General features: G+C 44.9%; 3 protein-coding genes across 6 annotated transcripts in view; 2 read left to right on the plus strand and 1 right to left on the minus strand.

The window, feature by feature from the left end:
• The window catches only part of cald1b (caldesmon 1b), a 36,990-nt gene extending 35,381 nt beyond the window's left edge, over positions 1 to 1,609 (plus strand). Inside the window, exon 17 of the mRNA XM_076271979.1 lies at positions 78 to 1,609. The gene's annotated coding sequence lies outside the window, so the exon portion shown is untranslated. The remainder of the gene's footprint in view (positions 1 to 77) is intronic.
• Positions 1,610 to 1,933: 324 nt separating this feature from the next.
• On the plus strand, positions 1,934 to 8,343 carry LOC143141509 (troponin T, cardiac muscle-like). The gene is made up of 11 exons (XM_076302423.1): positions 1,934 to 1,978; positions 2,906 to 2,979; positions 3,095 to 3,115; positions 3,210 to 3,267; positions 3,537 to 3,653; positions 3,833 to 3,910; positions 5,258 to 5,368; positions 5,680 to 5,795; positions 6,043 to 6,133; positions 7,341 to 7,378; positions 8,168 to 8,343. Exons 2-11 carry the CDS (start codon positions 2,942 to 2,944, stop codon positions 8,211 to 8,213), a joined length of 714 nt encoding a protein of 237 aa, XP_076158538.1. The 5' UTR covers positions 1,934 to 1,978; positions 2,906 to 2,941; the 3' UTR covers positions 8,214 to 8,343.
• Positions 8,344 to 10,154: 1,811 nt separating this feature from the next.
• Positions 10,155 to 22,500, minus strand: part of dnm1l (dynamin 1-like) — a 23,656-nt gene continuing 11,310 nt past the window's right edge. For 2 of the 4 annotated variants that reach the window (XM_076271998.1, XM_076271989.1), the window contains 8 exons: positions 21,023 to 21,112; positions 20,816 to 20,908; positions 20,647 to 20,700; positions 16,350 to 16,424; positions 14,554 to 14,715; positions 12,960 to 13,069; positions 12,673 to 12,832; positions 10,155 to 10,717 (listed from right to left, as the gene is read on the minus strand). In XM_076271998.1, coding sequence (XP_076128113.1) covers positions 10,661 to 10,717; positions 12,673 to 12,832; positions 12,960 to 13,069; positions 14,554 to 14,715; positions 16,350 to 16,424; positions 20,647 to 20,700; positions 20,816 to 20,908; positions 21,023 to 21,112 — 801 coding nt within the window. In that variant the 3' untranslated portion in view covers positions 10,155 to 10,660. The remainder of the gene's footprint in view (positions 10,718 to 12,672; positions 12,833 to 12,959; positions 13,070 to 14,553; positions 14,716 to 16,349; positions 16,425 to 20,646; positions 20,701 to 20,815; positions 20,909 to 21,022; positions 21,113 to 22,500) is intronic. The other 2 variants (XM_076272017.1, XM_076272006.1) reach the window with 1 other exon arrangement.

Below are 22,500 nucleotides of genomic sequence, written 5' to 3' on the forward strand. Positions count from 1 at the left end.
ATACTTTTTAATATCTGTGATCTAAAATAACAATACCATGAAATGCTCTCCCTCTCTCCTCTCTGTTCTTTGTAAAGAACACAAGACAGACTTCAAGGGCAGACAATCAACAGAAATATCATCACTACAGTCATCAGACAACAGAAGAGAAGCACTGAGGGGACTTTACTATCCACAACCAAACGAGAGGAACATTTAAGATATTTGGATTTACAGCCACACAACTCAATATAGTGCCAGCGTACAGTATGTTACCCATTGAAGATGTCTTGTTTATTTTTCAACCATTTTGCTTCTGATGCACATCAGTCTCTGATTCCATTTACTGACTCTTAGCTGTGTGGTGCAGATGATCATGGGCCTCTAAACAGCTGGCAGAGCTGCACACTGTCATATCTGTCTTGCGATGATCTGCCAGAGCTCAATGCTTCATTTCATACAACCAATCAATAATTCCTACAGAATGAATGACAACTCACCACCACACTGTAATTGGCACTGGGTAATTAACTTGACGCTCTGAAAATAAGAGACTTTGTAGTTTCTCCGTGTTGAGCTCTCATAGCATGCTTAGCGCTAGTTTCATTATGACACTGCATACAGAATACACATACATACATTCAGAAGTGCTGGCTGCCACTGCATCAGTAAAGACTGTTGCAGTGCAACAAGCCTATTGCGTTCACAGTGCTTATAACTTACTCACAGATATGCAAGACAAGCTTACCGCAGTTATATGCAACTAGGAAGAACACTTTGGCAGAAACAGACAACCTGATTAGAGTTTAATATCAGTCTGTGTGGTATCTGTGGCCAGCCAACACGCCCATCATGGTACTAACTAACAACCTATACTAGCACTAACTATGCTGTTAACATGTGTCTTTCAATATCATTGATGTGTAAGCTGTGACGCAGTGAAAAACATCTGAGCCAGTGTGGTGTCAATCAGGTAGAGGTCTCGGCCAGATGGACAGCTGTTGGTATCATGTAACCCGGTCACAACAGCATCATGTCAGGATGAAGACATATGCAATGTCACTCACCCCAGCTCAGACCTCAGCAAGATGGGCCCCCTCCAACACACACACACACACACACACTCACACACACACATGTATGCAATGTCACTCACCCCAGCCTAGACCCACTGAGGTCCCAACAGACTCGTGCGTCAACAATAAAGCAAGGAAGGCTGAACCTGAATGCTTTCCCTATCAGGGAAAGGCATTTTGAATAAGGGGACTGTTTTATTACCGGCCATGAGGGCTAACAGACAACCACGGCTCACCTTACTCATCTTACTGCTAAAAATGGCCCATGGCCTTAAAGTTTACGGTTCCAACCCTTTGATTTAATAAGCTGAGACAGAAATGGACATCAAGTGTGTTGTGTGATGACGGAATGTCATGTTGCTCTTTGTTTCTCACATACAATCTGAAAAAGTTCAAACTGTACAGACATTCCATTTTGTGTGACATTTTCATTAAACCTGTAGGACACTAAATGGGCAGTTTATCAGATTGTTTGTTTTGGCTTTTGCTTAGCTCATAAAAAATGACTTGATATTAACTTTTGCAAATTGTTGTTGAATTTTACCCTCAGTTGAGCAAGACAATAAATGCATATTTGAAAGAAATGTTTTTTGTTTTTATTCAGTACAGTGATTCTTTTGGGGTAAACCCCTTATAGCCTTGAGTCAGTGGTACACATATATCAACGTATCTTCTATAGCAGGTGAAACAAGGTTACCTATGATGGGAACTGCACAATGTTTGGTTTTTAGAACTTCATTGACACATATATTTAGGGTTTCCCATTAGCTAACAATAGACAGGGGATCCAGCAAACACCAATCAGTGGGCACTTTGGTCATGTGGTTAGACAGACAATAGTATGTTAGCCTTGAAGCCTTAACTTGTCTATTAGTCCGCTGCTCTGCAAACAATAAGGCATTCTCCTGGCTCCGGGGATTTGGGTAAGAGGTATTTCTCTATGTTAGTAACTTATTTATTTATTTATGACTTTATGACTTTATGACTTTATATTCTACCTATGTAGAGGTATTGATACATGAATGATGTTAAAACCTAGTTTGAGGTAAAACACAGGGAGACTGAGACTTTGAATAAAAAACTATTTGTTTGACTATGATATATATAGTGCAGCAAAATCTGTCTTTTTGAGATGCAAAGATAAAATGATGATGCAAATGATAATAAAATAGGGATGGAGTGTTCCAGACAATATTGTGTTGAACATTTGTATTATTGTACAGATTTGTAGAAGTAGTATGTATGGGAGATAAGCACAAATAAGGTATATAAGGCAATAAGGTATTAAATACACCAGCATGACCTTGAGCAGAATTAATAATAATAACTGCCGGAACTTATAAAAGTAATTTCATGTGTTAGCGTGTCACTTATACCCAGCAGAAGACTGAGAGGAGTATGCTAAATATGTGACCTAACTTGTGAGTCATTCTCCACTACAAAGGCACTATGCGTGATCCGAATAACTGAGACCGCTCTGTGACGGGAGCTATTTGTTAAAGCATTAATGGGGTTCCCCGTTTCTCAGAAATGGCATGTAACTAGCCCATTACATTCAAAGAATAGTTTTTGTTACGGGAACTTACTTCAGTGAAATGGTCCCATACATACACAAGTCTGCATCTTGAGTAGCTTCAGTGAAATGGTCCCATACATACACAAGTCTGCATCTTGAGTAGCTTCAGTGAAATGGTCCCATACATACACAAGTCTGCATCTTGAGTAGCTTCAGTATCTTTTGTGTTGTGTCTTTTGTGTTCCCCTTGGGGATCAATAAAGTATCTATCTATCTATCTATCTATCTATCTATCTATCTATCATCGGTTCTTAACATCCTCCGTTGGTTTTAGGGTTCTGCTAGGTTCTGCAAGGTTCAGCTCACAGACATGGGGGACACAGAGGAGGTAGTGGAGGGGGATGTGCCGTAAGTTCACATCAGTCAGTACTATACTACAAAAATGTTGAAAGGTATTGCATTATTCCATTGACTGACATTCCTCCTCTCCTCCCTCCCTCTCTCTCTCTTTCTCTCTCTCAAGGGAGGAAGTAGCCAAACCAAAGTAAGTATTTTTTTTATTATCTTACTCTACATAATGAAATTCCCTCCCATGAGAGGACAGCTTCTCTAAATGTCCTCAAATTTGAACTCTGCAGGTTTATGCCCAACATTGCAGCTCCAAAGATTCCAGAGGGTGATAAAGTGGACTTTGATGTGAGTTACACACACACACACACACACACACACACACACACACACACACACACACACACACACAGAGGGTGATAAAGTGGACTTTGATGTGAGTTACACACACACACACACACACACACACACACACACACACACACACACACAGAGGGTGATAAAGTGGACTTTGATGTGAGTTACACACACACACACACACACACACACACACACACACACACACACACACACACACAGAGTTTGCCATACTAACATCTTCTGCTGGGCCTCTTCAGGACATCCACCGGAAGCGGCAGGAGAAGGATCTGTCCGAGCTGCAGTCGCTCATCGAGGCTCACTTCGTCCAGAGGAAGAAGGATGAGGAGGACCTCCTCTCCCTGGTCAACAGGATTGTGAGTAGGCCCCACCCCTTCCTGCAGGACCACAGACCCAACATGTGTCTGTGGCAGGTATTGCTAGACATTATTTTATACCAGTAACCAGACAAACACTCACTCTTTCTTTCTCTCCCTCCCTCCCTCCCTCCCTGTTGGTGTGTGTGTGTGTGTGTGGCTGTTGGCTGCCTGCGCAGGAGAAGCGTCGTGCTGAGAGAGCTGAGCAGCAGAGGATACGTTCGGAGAGAGAGAAGGAGAGACAGGCCAGACTAGCTGTACGCACCCTGCTCTGCTGCCCTCTCCTGGCCACCATGCACCATGCACCCCATGTTCACCTCAGTCTTTTTACCCCTGCCGAAAAAAACAGCTAGAAACTAGCTTATGCTGGCAGCTGGTTTTAGCTGGTCTTTGCTGGTTTTCTTCCAGCTTTTGCTGGTGTAGCTGGTTGGGCCACCAACTGGATATGCTGGCGTGACCATCTGAGGAAGCTGGTCATGCAAAAACGTGTTTGACCATCCTAAGATGGTTAACCTGCTAGACCAGCAAAACTCTTGCGAAAACATAACTTCAGCTGGTTTTCCCAGCTTATGATGGTAATTCAGCTGGTTTTGCCTGTCGTACCACCTCAAGCTGGTCATTTTAGCTGGTGTTGCTAGTCTAGCATGACCAGCTTGGCAGGCTGGTCACCAGCATGACCATCTTGCACCAGCTGTATCCCACAAGACATGCTGGTCACACCAGCATGATCAGCTTCCTCAGATGGTCACGCCAGCATATCCAGCTGGTGGCCCAACCAAACCTCATCTTACTGCTAAAAATGGCCCTAAAACCAGCTACCAGCATAAACTGGTTTCTAGCTGTTTTTTTCAGCAGGGGCATGTGACCAACTGAGTAAGATGGTCATGTTTGTGACCAGCCTGCCAAGCTTGACATTGTTGGTGTAAGATGGTCATGCTGGTTTGCTAGAATGACCAACATAAGCCGGCATGGCCAGTTAAACCAGCAATGTAGACCAGCAACACCAACTAAAATGACCAGCATGAGGTGGTACGACAAGAAAAACCAGTTGAATCACCATTGTAAACTGGGTAAACCAGCTGAAGGTTTGTTTTCGCAAGAGATTTGCTGGTCTAGCTGGTCAACCATCCTAGGGTGGTCAAACAAGCTGGTCATCAAGCTGGTCAACCAGCAAACCACCTTTAGCTGGTCAGGCTGTTTTTTTCAAATCTGCATACAATAATACAAACTAGCAATACTATAAATAATTATGTTTTACAGTCATACCCTAATAACATTGCATCAGGAAACCTAATGTAGGTAGCCGAGAAATCTAGACGCACCCTAGCGGCAGATGTGGGTCTGGCTGGTCAGATGCTGATGCTGATGTTCTCCTTCATGCTGTGGGGTGCTAGAACACAGATGCTGATGTGATAGAACCGATGCTGATGTTCTATGTTCTCCTTCATGATGTGGGGTGCTAGAACACAGATAGAACACAGATGCTGATGTTCTATGTTCTCCTTCATGGTGTGGGGTGCTAGAACACAGATAGAACACAGATGCTGATGTGATAGAACACAGATGCTGATGTTCTATGTTCTCCTTCATGCTGTGGGGTGCAGGAGGAGAAGGAGAGGAAGGAGCAAGAGGAACAGAGGAAGAAGCAGGACGATGATATGAAGAAGAAGAAAGTTCTCTCCCAAAAGACCCTGCAGTCCGGCCTGCAGTCCAAGGTTGGTGTGCTGCTCACAAACACACAATTTCACTCAAGTAATTCGCAGCATCTATAATGTCTTATACCCCAAAACACATGTACATACTTTCCAATGTGCTTCCATTAAAAAATATGAGCAATTACATTTTGGAATGTAATTGGATTTGGATTGTAGGTGCTTTGAAAATGAATGTATTTAATTCTGACAGAAGATGAAAAATATAACAGGATAAAGATGTGATATTTCAGAATAAAGACCCAAGTCCAGTATAATGCATTTGCTGTGTGCTTGACCTGTGTGAACCTGAAGCTCTGTGTGTCCACTAACAGCAGTCTGAGGGGAAGAAAGGGGCCAAGAAGCAGACGGAGAGGGAGAAGAAGAAGAAGATCCTGGCTGACCGACGAAAGAATCTCAATATTGATCATCTGAGCGATGACAAACTGAAGTACGCATTTCCAGTTTCCTTACTTGTTAAACTTAATGGTCATAAAGTAATGCTGATAATAGCCCTCGTCATCAGGGCAAATGCTTAAATTCTGATCTCAGAGCAACCTGACTGCTTCTTCCAGCTGTGAAATCAATACACTGTTACTGTGCTGTCTGCACACGCCAGGACCGTGGTCTTCCACTCCCAGCCACAAGGGGGCAGATAATGAGCATTTCCAACAGGTCTCCTATTGTGTTTCCCACAGGGAGAAGGCTACTGAGCTGTGGCAATGGTTGATGGAATTGGAGGGAGAGAAATTTGACCTCACGGAGAAATTCAAAAGACAGAAATATGAGGTGAGAGATTGCTTTCACACATTAAGGTTAGGGTTAGGGTCCCATGCACACTTGGGTGCTGGGTTAGGGTCACATGCACACTTGGGTACTGGGTTAGGGGGGTACTGGGTTAGGGTCCCATGCACACTTGGGTACTGGGTTAGGGTCCCATGCACACTTGGGAACTGGGTTAGGGTCACATGCAGACTTGGGTACTGGGTTAGGGTCACATGCACACTTGGGTGCTGGGTTAGGGTCCCATGCACACTTGGGTGCTGGGTTAGGGTCACATGCACACTTGGGTACTGGGTTAGGGTCACATGCACACTTGGGTGCTGGGTTAGGGTCACATGCACACTTGGGTACTGGGTTAGGGGGTACTGGGTTAGGGTCACATGCACACTTGGGTACTGGGTTAGGGTCCCATGCACACTTGGGTACTGGGTTAGGGTCACATGCACACTTGGGTACTGGGTTAGGGTCACATGCACACTTGGGTACTGGCTTTCACACAGTTGAACATTTGGATACTGGATTGGGTTGGGGGGTAACCATGAACTATCCTACCAGACTGGGAGTCCAGAAAATAGTGAATTCAGGACCAAGAATAATTTCTATATTCAAAACAGTTTGTACATGAGTTTTCCTTTTCTTTCCTTTATTCAATTCCACCAAGTGGCCGTAATACTGGGATGTTCAATTAACGCCAAGTGGCCGTAATACTGGGATGTTCAATAAATGCTCTGGGGCTTAACCTGTGACTTGCTTCCAGATCGCTGTGCTCCAGTGCCGTATCAATGAACAGAGCAAGTTGTAAGTAGAAGAGTTGGGAGGGCTCTTGTTCCCACTAGGGATGCACAATATTGGATTTCCAAAAACATCGATCCTTCCCTGAAACCATATTGGCCTGGCACATTAGCCGAAATCATCTGCCGATAATCAGCTTCTGCAGTTTTTATCTCCTGATACCGATCTAGTGCCAATATTATCGTGCATCTCTAATATCCCCGTAACCGTGGCCTGCTTGCTGGTCTGACATGGGTCAAGGTGGTCGTTTGCACGAGGGAGAGGTAACGGATGATGGTAAGCGACTGCGGACGTTGTCCCAGGTGATAGGGTGAGCTGTGGGTCAGGACTCAGGAGGTAGGATGACTCAGGTGAGGTTCCGTGTGCCATGTTTGAACTTGTGTTGTGTGCGCGCTCAGCAGAGCTCTGTGTGTCTTCACAGATCAATCAGCTCCTTACGCGCGTGCAGTGCCACCAAAGGTAAGTGCTGAGGCCACCTGCTGAAAGGGCAGTGGAGGCGGAGCTTCCGTGCGCTCGGAGACAACGCATGTTCGGTTTTGAGTCCGTGTGAATTTCAACGGTTCCCTCTCAACACTGAACATGCCTACTAGCTCCACAGTCCTTTCAAAACCTGATGAGCTCGTTATGAGAAATGGTCACTCTCCTATGGATATTCAGAAGGTGTCCAAGACATTTTGCGTCTCAAATAGTCTGTGTGGAGGTCTTGGACACCTTGAATGCCATTGGAGGCCATAATAACAGCCCTGTTGACCACTTCTGCACAGCTCATCGGTGGCGTTGGTGTGTTTGTGATGCTTGGGCATGACTTGGACAGTAACTTCCATTCCACCCCATGTTACCCAATACAGGAAAGAGGAATTGGGAATAGCTGCTTATTATTGCCAAACAACTTCAATATTCTCAGTAAAAAAAAAAAAGTATCCATTCTTATACGTCTTGTTGTGGAGCTCCCTGTGCCGCTCCTGCTTACTGTTAAGGCCCTAAACCTGTGAGATGTTACAGTGGAAAATATTATGATCCCTGCACATAACAAAGGCACCAAATCAAAGGTAGTATATCTGACAGTATTTTAATCCTGGCGTTTTAATTTACTGGAAGAAAAAACGTAATTGGTCTAATTTTGAGTTTGTTTTAAGTTATGAATTCAAATGTGCAACAACTCCCAGGCATGAGATACAGTAATGAAATAGGCATATTCATCTTTGTGCCTCACAACATGCTTACCTGCCTCCTTATCCCACTCTTCAGTGCCAAAGGTCGTGCCAAGGGCAAGATGGCCGGCCGGCTGAGGTAAAGAGACCGCAGGGGACCGAAGGCCCGAGTGCTGAGGAGATTGTGTGTTTGTGTTTTATGTGTTTATTGATTTATCGTATTACCCCAGAGACTCACATGTACCTGAAGAGCATTAAAAGTATTACCATTCATGGTCTTTTATTCTGTTTGTCCATGTTTTGTGAAGAGTAAGGTGCAGAATTGTACAAAATAGGTAATGGATTGGGCTAAACAAAGACAATGTGATGTTCCTGTATCTGACATGTCACACAGATGACATGTCATATACATTTCTTTGCAAGTCATTAGGCAGCCATTTTATACAGACAGATAGCTAAGAGCAGCCAGGGAGCAGGGGTCTCAAACTCAAATGAGCTAGGGGCCACTTCTGCCAACGTCATCTGATTGGAGGGCCGGCTATTTCTGAAAATGCAATGTTTAAAAAAAATAAATAAATAAATAAATAAAAAAAACACACAAAACTGCAAACAAAAAAGTGCAAGTGTTTTTATCTCTTTTTAGGCACCTGAGCAACCTTAGCTTATAAATAAAATAATGATTATAAGGTTATTATATGGTTGTTATTGATTTATAAAACAAACAAAAAGCATAAAAACAGGTATGTGTGTGTTTCACACCAAATAAAAATATTTTCCTCTCATAACTTATTTAAACCTGCATGGCAAACTTTAGGCACCAGAGCAATGGGACAACACCATTGGATTTTGACATCAAAATGTCAAAAGGTTTGAAAGTGGTCAGAGATAAAGTCCTACTGTAAATATAAAAATCTATATAAACAAAAGTTTATGAAGGGGGTAAATTTACCCATCTAATTTGCCACTGTATAGCAAACACCTCAAATTATGCACCTTTCAGTAAATACTAGATGTTGAACATATTTGAGCAGGTTTACTTTCTTTTTTGTCATCTTACCCATATAACAAATTAACAGAAAAACAGTAGGCCTAAGATGTAAACCAACAATAGCAAACTATTACAAGCCTATAACCACAAACCGTTATTATAGGCCTACAATAATGTACTATGGTCAAATCAGTTCCTATCGTGGGTGACTGTTGTTCTTCAGAGCCCTATTTTTACTAGCCCTGCTGTCTGTACAGCGTCCATTACGGACACCATCATCACGATTACCACTGCCACCTCCAGCTATGTTGAGCAGAGGGTCGAAATAAGCATGGTATGCTTAGTGGACACGTCGTACACGCAAAGATGCACCTCCATTCACAGACGCACCGTGACTATCACTGTCAATAGTCGATCATAATCTCCAAAAGGCAGATATTCTCCTTCAAAATCAGAATAGGTGAATAACATAGCCTACCCAAGACTTCATCACACGTGAACGTTTTTTCAACATTTGGTGTTGACCTATTTCTGCTTCTATTTGTGCAAAATTACGGCCTGCATCGACAGTGACCTCAGGGCAGTGTACACCACCAGACCTGAAGACAGACCACTCACAGAAGAACCCTGGTGCTTATATGGGTTTGGCATGTGTGTGAGTGAGTGAGTGAGTGTGTGTGTGTTTGTGTGTGAGAGTGTGTGTGTGAACTTCAGTGGAAACTCAGGTAAATTATCAATAGCTATAGGCTGGTAGAAAAAATCATGATGATTCAATATTATGAAAAAGTGTAAGGACTGTGATTCTCTACATTTCAGATATTTTCTGTGCCATTTTTACCACCATACAATCTAGATATCATGATATCATATCTAGAACCATGGCTTTAACATTTGGTCTTCATAAGAATAATGAAACTGTTGAAATCACATGTGAAAAAAATAAAACAAGAGATAAACGCATGTTTTGCAACAATATCACCTCAATCACATTCCTGATGTATACAGCACTAGGAAGACTTCACGTTTCCTGATAAATAACACCCTATATGAAAAACAAATATCATGTGAACAATTGGGAGAACGGTGGCATTCATGGTCATGACAGCAAATGTTTTACTGTATATCTTTTAATTAATTTTTTACAACAGTGTTGTTTGATTGATAAAGGATCAGTGCTGTTGAAGAAACACACAAACCATAAGCTGACCAAGAGGACGCAGGTTTCCATCCTCTTTAATATGAGCTACATCAGAAAGCCAGTGTTCCTGTGAACTGTAGGCCGTACACAATGATAAGCCTTTCATGGTTACTTATACAACATACTTACACTTGAGAGATACCACTGGACACGTGCCTGTGCAGGTGACAGATGAACATAATAATGATGATGATGATGATGAAGATATGTGATGCCCTTCCTGTAGTCCAACAGTCCATATGTTACATAATAAAACTATGTTCAGTACACACAAATTGACACCAGTGCATTTTCAAGTTGTCCGTGCCGGAGCACCGGGGGCGGGGGGGGCGGGGCCTGGCGGTGCGGGGCTTGGGTGTGGAGGGGGGGGTTGGGGGCAGTGGGGGGGTCTGGAGTGGAGCTCCTCACCACAGGTGGGTTTCTCTGATCTCCGCAATCACCTGGCTGGCTTTCTGCAAGGCCTGCGAGGGAAACCAGACAGTACAACTGATCAACTCTGATTGACTGATCAACGCCATCGCTGAGCTTTGATGGTCAGCTAATGCCTTATATATACTGTATATGTGTGGAGGACAAGGAACGATGCAGCAGCAGAAAAAAAAATATCATAAATGTATGTTGAACTATAAGTCAGTTGTTTGTCCTGTTCAGCGCATAAATCACTCGCATTACCTACACAGCAGCCTAACCCCATGGTAATACAAGTGATCATAATAACATATAAAACGTGATTATAGTCCTTGATAAATAACCAGGCTATAAATTCATAAACATGAACAGCATTTTGTCATTGTTTGTCATTCACCGTGCTGTGAATACAGCATTAAGATGCTAGGCTAAAGAGCTTGAGATTCAGAAAGATGAACCTGCATGGTTGTGCTCATCCTGTCAGAAAATAGCAATTTGATCAGTGATCATGCATCATATCAGCGCAAGCTTGGTTTGAAACTTTCTGGGATGGGTATTTTACACGATCCTTCACTGGGCTAGTGTGCCCTGCTGTGTTAATATGACCGTGCTGATGCTAACAGCTGCAGCTCCCTCAAATCTATATGTTCTCATGCATATTAGGCTACTGTAGCTTTTGCCAATGAAATTGAATGCAACATAAAAAAAACAGTCCTGCTCCTAACTGAAGAAACGTTTACGTTACCAACAAGGTATGTTCCCAGCGTAAGTGTGTAGTGGATGGCTGTGTTCTAGAATCTTTGGTTATGAGCACAAACATAACGATTGAGCTGTTGGCTGTTTAATGTCATAATTGCAACCATGGCGACCATAGAACAGAACGGTCAAGACAATGTCAAACATGTCTGAAACTGGATCAAAGATCCCTCTCTGACTGGATTGCGTCAACAATGGAAAGCATCGCAAAGGATTCAATCGGTCACCCAAACATACATAATGATTTCAGCCGTAACTGGACACCGCGACTACCGTTGACTCCCTCAGACTTGATTGTCATGGAGGTTCAATACTTTCAAAACTGGGCTTAAAAATAGGAAGGTCTGTTCCCAGCTTTAGTCATAATTGTTGTGGTTGCTAAACAGAGGACTTTTAACATTCTTTCTCTTGGGAGTGTCTGTGAGCCTCAGTGAGGTTTTGGGGGACCACTCCTCTCTCTGGAGTGTCTGTGAGCCTCAGTCATATGTAGGAGGACCACTTTGCTTTTTCAATCTTTCTCTCCTTTCATCTCTCCTCTTTGTCAGTGTTGCACATAACTCAATGAGGAAGATGCTAAAGAGCTGCAGTTGTTTTAGAGTGGAAATAGCTGTGTACTTATGGTTGTTTTAGAGTGGACGTAGCTGTGTGCTTATAGAATAACAAAATCCTGTGCCCACAGCTTATCTTCTGACTTCTGATGTTTATGTTTATGATCTGGACCTTGATTTTGGATTAGCATTTGGATAGGTCACTGTTGAGCATACAGTAAATATTGTAGATTTTGGATTAGCATTTGGATAGGTCACTGTTGAGCATACAGTAAATATTGTTAGCAATTGTGTCAAATGTGTTTGGACTGTCATCACCTGTCCTACACACGCATCAAAGGAGGAATGCTAAGCTACGGTCCTGCCCACTAACAGCAAGCGAGGATGGAGCAGCCCAGCTGTGGTCAGTCACGCACCTTCAGCATGTCAGCAGTGGTCAGTCACGCACCTTCAGTATGTCAGCTGTGGTCAGTCACGCACCTTCAGCATGTCAGCTGTGGTCAGTTATGCACCTTCAGCATGTCAGCTATGGTCAGTTACGCACCTTCAGCATGTCAGCTATGGTCAGTTATGCACCTTCAGCATGTCAGCTGTGGTCAGTTACGCACCTTCAGCATGTCAGCTGTGGTCAGTTACGCACCTTCAGCATGTCAGCTGTGGTCAGTTACGCACCTTCAGCATGTCAGCAGTGGTCAGTTACGCACCTTCAGCATGTCAGCAGCTTCATTTCGGCGCTGAGCCATGTCCTCCGATTCGGTCAGGAGGTCGTCTAGGAGACCAGACTTGTACAGCTGACCCACCAACTCACTCTGGAGGCTGTCCTTCACATGGTTCACCAGGAAGTGCATCACAGCCTTTGGCACACTGCAATGTAGGGAAGGTCAAAGGTCAAGAGAAGGCTGAGGTCAAAGGTCAGACATACAAGATTTTGGACCCAAATTACCAACAAACTGATGAGACTAAAGGGGAAATATAATAAAAATGGGTCTACCTGTCCTGGATGTTTTTGCGGACTATGAGGAAATAGGACTTAATGAGCCTTTCAATAACCTCACAGTCTCTTTGTTCCCGGGCTGAAAGCTTCCTGGCAACTGGAACAGGCTGCACGGCAACAAGAAAGACTCACATTTAGTCACAGATTATCCCTCTGAGAAACGGATACGTTTTAGGACAACAGCCTTAAAGGGGTGGTTCAGGATTTTGGACATAAGACCTCATTTCCAAGTAAGCAAGTGTGATATTTATCAGTGGAGACCGTTTTCAACACGTTTCATCCAGTCCTTGTAATTGCAGAGTTCGCAGGTGCTAGGCTAGCGCAAGTCAACGGTATGTGCTAGCCTGCCACTAAAGACAGTCTTACCCACTCCAAAGTACACCCGAGGCAAATTCCAGACAATCGATGTAAATGTCTGTGTTGATAGAATAGTGTAAGAAATACAACTACCCTCGCATCGCGTTGCAATAGTTATACTTTGGTCCCTGAAGTTGGTAGTAGTCATTTTGCATCTCAGCAGCGGACTGATATTACCAAGGCTACTACTAAGTATCCCCATTGGAGTACGCTTTACTGTTTACTTTTCGGCGCAGTACTACTAACCGGAGCAAGTATAATTCCGTCGTGGTAAGAAACAAGTCCCTCAAAATGTAATGCGATCGTTGAAATGCAAGGATAGAATAACGTTAGAAATAACAGTATCAATACAGACATTTACATCGATAGTCTGGCGTTATAATTTATTTGCCTCGGGTGTACTGTGGAGTGGATAAGACTGTTTTTAGTGGCAGGCTAGCACATACCGTTGACTTGCGCTAGCCTAGCACCTGCGAACTCTGCAATTAGAAGGACTGGATGAAACGTGTTGAAAACGGTCTCCACTGATAAATATCACACTTGCTTACTTGGAAATGAGGTCTTATGTCCAAAATCCTGAACCACCCCTTTAAGTGCAGTTGTTTCAATTCTGTTTTTATTTGAACCACTTTAACTACATTCATTTTATATTCTTAGATTATCCCTTATACATGCATTTTTAATTATGTAGCTTGGAAAACCTCAATAGTATATCAACCCTAACATCCAAGTGTTTTGATATTTTGAGCCAATCAACATCCCGACACTCAGCACTGTTCCATTGACTTGCATTGTATCTATTACAGCGGCCCACCATGCTAGCTGGTTCCATTGACTTGCATTGTATCGATAATAGCGGCCCACCATGCTAGCTGGTTCCATTGACTTGCATTGTGTCTATTACAGCGGCCCACCATGCTAGCTGGTTCCATTGACTTGCATTGTAGCGATTATAGCGGCCCACCATGCTAGCTGGTTCCATTGACTTGCATTGTATCTATTACAGCAGCCCACCGTGCTAGCTGGTTTGTATGCTAGCTTCAGTGGATATCTGGACAACACAGAGCGTCTGTTTTTCTCAACATTCTGATGCTATTTCTAGGTAATTGTTGTTTTAAACTAAGACGCCTCCACACAGGACCTAGAAGTGGCACTGTGTTAAAGGGAACAGGGCTCAGGTAGGAGGGCCACTGTGTTAAAGGGAACAGGGCTCAGGTAGGAGGGCCACACCCACCACGTCTAAGAGGTTGACCGCGTATCCTTTCTGTGGACTGTGGGCGGGCATCAGGGCCTGTGCTTTGGCTCGCTCGTCCGGCAGGCCGTCTTCTCCCTTCTTCAGCATGCCCCTCCAGTTACCCGTGCCGCCATCCTGATCTCCCTGCACACCCCCACCTGCCTGCACACACACACGCGCACACACACACACGCGCACATATGCACACACACGCACACACACACACACACACATGCGCACATATGCACACACACGCACGCACACACGCACACACACGCACATGCACACACACACACGCACATGCACACACACACACACACACGCGCACGCACGCACACACACGCACGCACGCACACACACACACACATACGCGCACATATGCACACACACGCACGCACACACGCACACACACGCACATGCACACACACACACGCACACACACACGCACACACACACACACACACACACACGCACGCACACACATGCGCACACACACACACACACGCACACACACACACGCACACGCACGCACACACACACGCACACATGCCCACACACGCACACACACATGCGCACACACGCACACTCACACACACACATGCGCACACACGCACACACACATGCGCACACACGCACGCACACACACACACACATGCGCACACACGCACGCACACACGCGAACACATGCACACACACACACACGCACACACACACACGCGCACACACACACACACACACACACACACACACACACACACACACACACACACACACACACACACACACACACACACACACACACACACACACACACACACACACACACACACACACACACACACACGAGACATGAGGCTCAGCTATCCAACAGCAAGACACAACACCTCGAGCCCAACTGTCAATAATGGGCAAATTGCAAAACCTTAATTCAAGGCTGCTGGTGCAAAACCTTAACTCAAGGCTGCTGGTACAATTCTGAACCAATTCACCATCATATAAAAGGTGGAGCTCAGTAGTAGTTCTGTTTGGAACAGAAACAACAGCAATGTTGCATGCTGCCATCTTCAACTTGTTTGCACATTTACGACAGCTAGCCTTGTTTGTAGCGACAGCTAGCCTTGTTTGTAGCGGATTTAAGATGCACTTCAATTTCAATTTCAAGATTTCAGTTGTCCCCAGCTGGCTCCACCAGATGAATGACTACCCAGCATGCACTATGTGTCAGAAGTACACTCACATCATTGAGCCGAGCATCACAGCACATCAACTCACACATTGTTGTAAGTCGAGAATAATCACAAACAAGCATTCAACTACGGCAATCGTAGAAGGTCAAACATATATGGCATGCAAAGGAATGAAGACCATTCAGGATTGCACTCATATAGACCACTGAGCACCAGCAATGACTCAAAGTAAAAGGCTGTTTCTGTTTCTCACATGCGGGGCAGAGGAGAAATATGAATACACTGACAATGTTTTTGGCTTCTGCTTACACACTGGAATATGCAGGCACCTCACACTGGAACAACACACAGTTGAATGGATGCTATGTATCCTTGTTTGTTTGATCATGCAGAGGGGATCATGATGATGGAGCCAAAAATGCCAATAACTGAAGGCCTACAAGTCTGGTCTGCTGCTTAGCGACTCAGACGTGTCTTTCTTAAGTGGAGAAATCAGGTGGAGTTTAGAGCTCCAGTTAATGGCAACCGAGTGGTGATTAGGGGAGCAGTGGGGCCATCAGACATGCATCAGGTTCACACACAGTACACTAAAGGCCCCGCCACACACACCTTCAGACCTTCGCCCTCAGCAGAGGCCGTCTGCTCAGTGGGGGACAGAGACTGGCCACCTGGACCCTTAAGGGACTAGAGGAGGAAGAGGAGGAAGAGGAGGAGAGAGAGAGAGCAGAGGACTGAGCAGAGTTACCAAAGAGGAAGAAGACCGGATCAAAGATTGTTAAGGCGGAGCAAGATACTTCGTTGTAGTTCATGTCTATGGGCGCGAAATGGGGATCGAATCCTGTCTGCATAAAGAGGCGTGCCGATGACGTATTGATGAGCGTATGTTGCAACCGGCCAACAGCAGCGGCATAAATAACCAGCGCACACCTGATATAAGGTCGATTTTCTCCAGACTGGAATGTTCAAAAATGCTAAAAATGTACCTGAAATGTTCAGAAGGGTTTGAGGATCATGAAAACGTGCACGAAATGCACATTCCCAACTCTATAGAACCAACATCTTAGCATATGTGGTGAAATTCTGAGCTATGCCCGTAGACTTCAATGGAGCAGTCGCTGCCTCTGCTCTGCATAAAGGGGGATTTTGACCCCCCCCCCCCTCGTGCGATCCGGGTTCCCGGAAGTGGCTCCTGATGAAATATCTTGCTCCGCCTTAACAATCTTTGACCGGATGTCCCAGCCCCCCTTTGACCTTTGACCTTTAAGAAACTATCCAAATGCCCAACAAGATATGAATCAAGAAAGGAGAGACTTCAATGGGTATGTCTCATTGTGAATGTGAAACCAAGTACATATCTGAGAGAGAGTCACCTACTGCACAATCAAAGTGGAAGTAGAAGTGAAACTGAATGGGAATGAGACAGAGAGAGCAGAGGAGCTCTGACCAATAGCAGTACACCACACCAGAGAGCAGAGGAGCTCTGACCAATAGCAGTACACCGCTAGAGAGAGCAGAAGAGCTCTGACCAATAGCAGAGCAGAGGGAGCTCTGACCAATAGCAGTACACCGCTAGAGAGAGCAGAGGAGCTCTGACCAATAGCAGTACACCGCTAGAGAGAGCAGAGGAGCTCTGACCAATAGCAGTACACCACTAGAGAGAGCAGAAGAGCTCTGACCAATAGCAGAGCAGAGGGAGCTCTGACCAATAGCAGTACACCACTAGAGAGAGCAGAGGAAGCTCTGACCAATAGCAGTACACCACTAGAGAGAGCAGAGGGAGCTCTGACCAATAGCAGAGCAGAGGAGCTCTGACCAATAGCAGTACACCACCAGAGAGAGCAGAGGAGCTCTGACCAATAGCAGTACACCACCAGAGAGAGCAGAGGGAGCTCCGGAGAGGTCACACCCAACACCTGCCACTGACCATCGACGGTGCTGTGGTGGAGAGAGCGAGCAGCACCAAATTCCTGGGGGTGCACATCAGTGAAGACCTCTCCTGGACCACCAACACAGCATCACTGGCGAAGAGAGCTCAGCGCCGCCTGTACTTCCTGCGGAAACTCAGGCGAGCAAGTGCTCCACCAGCCATCATGACCACATTCTACCGAGGCACCATTGAGAGCATCCTCTCCAGCTGTATCGCTGTGTGGGGCGGAAGCTGCACTGAATACAACAGGAAAGCCCTGCAGCGCATAGTGAACACAGCTGGAAGGATTATTGGTGCTTCACTCCCCTCCCTGAAGGACATTTACACCACCCACCTCACCCGCAAGGCGACCAAAATTGTGAGTGATGCAAGTCACCCCGCTCACAATCTGTTTGATCTACTGCCCTCTGGGAAGAGGTACAGAAGCCTGCGCTCCCGCACTACCAGACTCACCAACAGCTTCATACACCAAGCTGTTAGGATGCTGAACTCTCTCCCTCCTCTCCCCCCTCCACCCTCAGCTACATAACATCCTGGACATTGGACCCACAAATGGCCGCCTGCACCACTCCACTTGCACACTTGTACACTTTGCAACTTGTTGTTGTTGTCCTGGAAACACAACACTTCTGCTGCTCTTACATAACTTGCACCACTATGCCACTTTATTTCTTACTTAGGTCAAACAGAACTACCTCAGCCTCTTATTGGCCTGACTTTGCACTAGTATTTTATTTTATTGACTGTCTATGCACAATTTCAACCAAATTTTGCTGCTCTTATTTTTTCATTATATGTGCCCTCTTATTTACTTATTTACTTACTTTTTTGTTTACTTGAATGTTATGTTTGTCTGTGGACTTAAAATTGTTAAAATATGTCTTGTCTCCACCGTGGGATAGTGAGAAACGTAATTTCGATCTCTTTGTATGTCTGGAACATGTGAAGAAATTGACAATAAAGCTGACTTTGACTTTGACTTTGACTTTGAGCTCTGACCAATAGCAGTACACCACTAGAGAGAGCAGAGGGAGCTCTGACCAATAGCAGTACACCACTAGAGAGAGCAGAGGGAGCTCTGACCAATAGCAGAGCAGAGGAGCTCTGACCAATAGCAGTACACCACCAGAGAGAGCAGAGGGAGCTCTGACCAATAGCAGTACACCACTAGAGAGAGCAGAGGGAGCTCTGACCAATAGCAGAGCAGAGGAGCTCTGACCAATAGCAGAGCAGAGGGAGCTCTGACCAATAGCAGTACACCACCAGAGAGAGCAGAGGAGCTCTGACCAATAGCAGAGCAGAGGAGCTCTGACCAATAGCCAGGCATGAAAACGGGTCAGGGGTGAAAAAGGTGATCGGGGAAAAGGGAAATGGCCGTTTCATAGCAAAACAAGCGTGAGTGACATTGTTGCCAATAGTGCATAGCTTCCATGGAGTATGAAGTTGCCTAAAACCAGAGATTTATAAAGAAAAACTACAAAATGACTAATTTTTACAAAAAAAAACAAAAAAAAACGTATTATTTCTTCTTTTTGGCTTAAGCATACGTGTGAAGGGGCCCACTTGCACTGTTTGGCAACATGCTTCAGCCTGGCCCTCCTCTCCTCCTCAGTAATCTACATGAGTTTTCTTCAAAGCTTTCTTTCTTTCTTTATGCCTGAAGTTATCAGACATTTCTGAAGATTTTATAGGCCTAAAGGACACTTCATAGTAGACTATTAGAATGAGTCTGAATAAGATAAGTCTGAATATTTGTTGGACCAAACCAGTTAATAAATAAACTTGGGTAGGGTAGACTATTTAATTTGTAACTTTAATTTGTAAAATTGGTTTTAATAGTTTTAACCTGCAGCATAGGCTACTTACAGATTGTGGCATTGTGCTAGTGTGTTTAACCAACCAATAAAGTTGTGTGAACAGTGTTCACATTACATGTTAAACCCTGTGGACACAGACTAGGCCTACTGATCAGGCAACTGAACGTTTCTTAAAAGAAAGCATTACCATGTCAAACACTGCTTTTGTCTCTGAACTCGACAAAACGCACCAGCCCAGTTTAGGAGCATTTAATTCAACTATTTAGTTATTCACATAGCCTTTGCTATACTGATAAAGTATGCCTATTTGCTTCACCTTTTGTCGATCAAGATGGCTCGAACTGCACGTATTCTTCATCAAATGAACTCGTTATGTCTATATTTCTGTCCAATATCGCTAACTTTAACAACAGCCTATGCTACGTTGCTACACCAATCTGCGCAAGCGTTCTGTTCGCGTTGCATCCGCGGCAAAATTTAGCTTCCACTGTTTAATAGGCTAAATGCATAGGGGCTGCATTCACATAATCGTTGCTGGATCAGACAAGTTTTAATTGGGCTCTTGTCTTACAACACATCAAGATGCGTTCACGTCTGCGCGTGATTTGTAAACTGTAACCCCACACCCCCCCACCCCACCCCAATAGTTTCTCATCAGATCTGCGCGAACCATGTAAATCCCCTATTTTGGATTCAAAACGGCGAATTTCGCCGAAAGGTGAGGAGTTTTCATGCCTGAATAGCAGTACACCACTAGAGAGAGCAGAGGGAGCTCTGACCAATAGCAGAGCAGAGGGAGCTCTGACCAATAGCAGTACACCACTAGAGAGAGCAGAAGAGCTCTGACCAATAGCAGTACACCACTAGAGAGAGCAGAGGAAGCTCTGACCAATAGCAGTACACCACTAGAGAGAGCAGAGGGAGCTCTGACCAATAGCAGAGCAGAGGGAGCTCTGACCAATAGCAGTACACCACTAGAGAGAGCAGAAGAGCTCTGACCAATAGCAGTACACCACTAGAGAGAGCAGAAGAGCTCTGACCAATAGCAGTACACCACTAGAGAGAGCAGAAGAGCTCTGACCAATAGCAGAGCAGAGGGAGCTCTGACCAATAGCAGTACACCACTAGAGAGAGCAGAGGGAGCTCTGACCAATAGCAATACCTTGTCCCGTGGCACGGCGGTGGGCAGCTCCCGCATCCGGTTACGCCTCTGCTCCTGCACACAGACCATTTCAAACACGTGTCACACGGTCCGTCTCCATTCAACTCACATTACAGCAAATCAGCAGAAGTGTCCGAGTCTGTTCCGAACGAGAGAGAGAGACACTCACCTCAATGTTGTTATTCATCAGGCCACATGCATCAGCAAAGTCTGGGTGCTTGGTGTTGATGTAAGCCAGCTCAATTGCTACCAAGTTGTGAACCTTTAAAGACACACATTTCCCAAGTGAATATGCATGGAGGCCATTCCTAATGAAGAGATGTCAGTAATGTAAAGGCTATATGAGAATATGAGAAGATTACAAATGGGAACTTACCATCTCATTGGTGACTGGTAACCTTTTCCTGAGGAGGGAAGTCACAACTTCCACAATGGCATCATGAAGCTTTGGAAACCTCAGCAACTCCTGTTGAGAAGTAAATGTGAAAGTGCATCAGTGGGGTTTGAATGTACACCAATCTGGGCAGCATGATTGACAGCTTTTGTTGACGTAAGTAGCAATGCACCAAGATAGAGCAATGGAATATCAATAGCCAGATGAAAGCTACCTGTAAGTGAAATTGAACATACCTCAATTTCACCTAAAAGGCAATTAGAAATACAGAGAATCAAACTAAAGTCCTTTATCCTTTCAAGAACTAAATTCCTTCCTTTATCCCTTCAAGAACTAAATTGCCTGTGGTCTGAAATAAAACCAGAACAGCTAAGAATTGAACTCTTAGATGTCACTTCCTACACCGTGCTCAACCCTGGATCAACCCTACCGTGCTCAACCCTACAGTGCTCAACCCTACAGTGCTCAACCCTACCGTGCTCAACCCTACAGTGCTTAACCCTGGACTCCAACCACTGAGTCTCCATGGGAACCCACCCAGTGTCCTACTATTGATTAATGGAGGAAAAAGATGTTTTGCGCCAAGTAATATTATTAAACACAAGCATGTTTGCTTACTTTTTATTGACTTGCACTAGTTAAAATTGTATGAACGTTGTATTATTGATTAATAAAGAAGATTTAAATCTGGTGGCTGTGACAATGCTGTTGATGATGGCTGGACATTACTCGTTCACATCCAGGACTGGTCCAGCTGATCCAAAAAAAAAGAAGTTCTGGATGAACAAACAGTCTTCTTCGCAAGGGGAGTCTCCAAACGACGAGAACTCCCAAAGACAGTCCAGACTACACAAGCCCTGAAATGGGATCCTCTGTGGAAACGCTTCCAGTGTCGCTGGCATTTCCAAGCCCTCCTTGGTCAGGACACTTTGGCATGGACAGGGAAAAATCATTTAGCCATGAAACAGAGATGTCCACATCTGAGGCTTGTCCAACACTGTTCACATCATCCACGCTGGAAGCACCAGCTGGTAGACTTGGTAGATCAAAGAAACGGACATTCTCTCTAACAGCCATCTCTCTGGAGCTTCTCTGTGGGGGAGACTGTGATGACGCCAGACACCATGGCTGGCCTTCCACTTGGTGTGATGGGCTCTTTGTTGCTCCAGGTCTTTCTGAACTGGGACTGAATCTGATGCACTAGCTGATCGTTTCTCCTGATGAGCTCTGCTCTTCACGTCGACTGCGCTGACAGCGTCTCGGACAGCCTGGAGGACAGACGAGGTAACGGCAGAGCGTGTCGATGCTCGCTTAGCGGAGGCAGAGTCTGTTCCAGAGGCGCACAGTGGTGATATGTGTGGTGGAGGCTGGTGTCCAAGGCAACATGTCCGAAGCCATCGTCTTTCAGAAGGGAGAACTGTGCAACTGACGACCCACTCAAAAACCAAGAGAACCTATTG

The sequence above is a fragment of the Alosa pseudoharengus genome, unplaced genomic scaffold, assembly GCF_046254945.1.
Source record: "Alosa pseudoharengus isolate Yale_2024_CS ecotype anadromous, Long Island Sound unplaced genomic scaffold, YU_APseudo_1.1 YU_APseudo_1.1_scf_10, whole genome shotgun sequence".
In the NCBI taxonomy this organism is placed as follows: Eukaryota; Metazoa; Chordata; class Actinopteri; order Clupeiformes; family Clupeidae; genus Alosa; species Alosa pseudoharengus.

Excerpts from the sequence above, each read along its gene's own strand:
- LOC143141509 (XM_076302423.1), top strand. The coding sequence starts at position 2,942 with ATGGGGGACACAGAGGAGGTAGTGGAGGGGGATGTGCC. Across the intron at positions 3,911-5,257 it reads AGAGACAGGCCAGACTAGCT|GAGGAGAAGGAGAGGAAGGA; the intron begins GTACGCACCCTG and ends TGTGGGGTGCAG. Across the intron at positions 5,796-6,042 it reads CTGAGCGATGACAAACTGAA|GGAGAAGGCTACTGAGCTGT; the intron begins GTACGCATTTCC and ends TGTTTCCCACAG.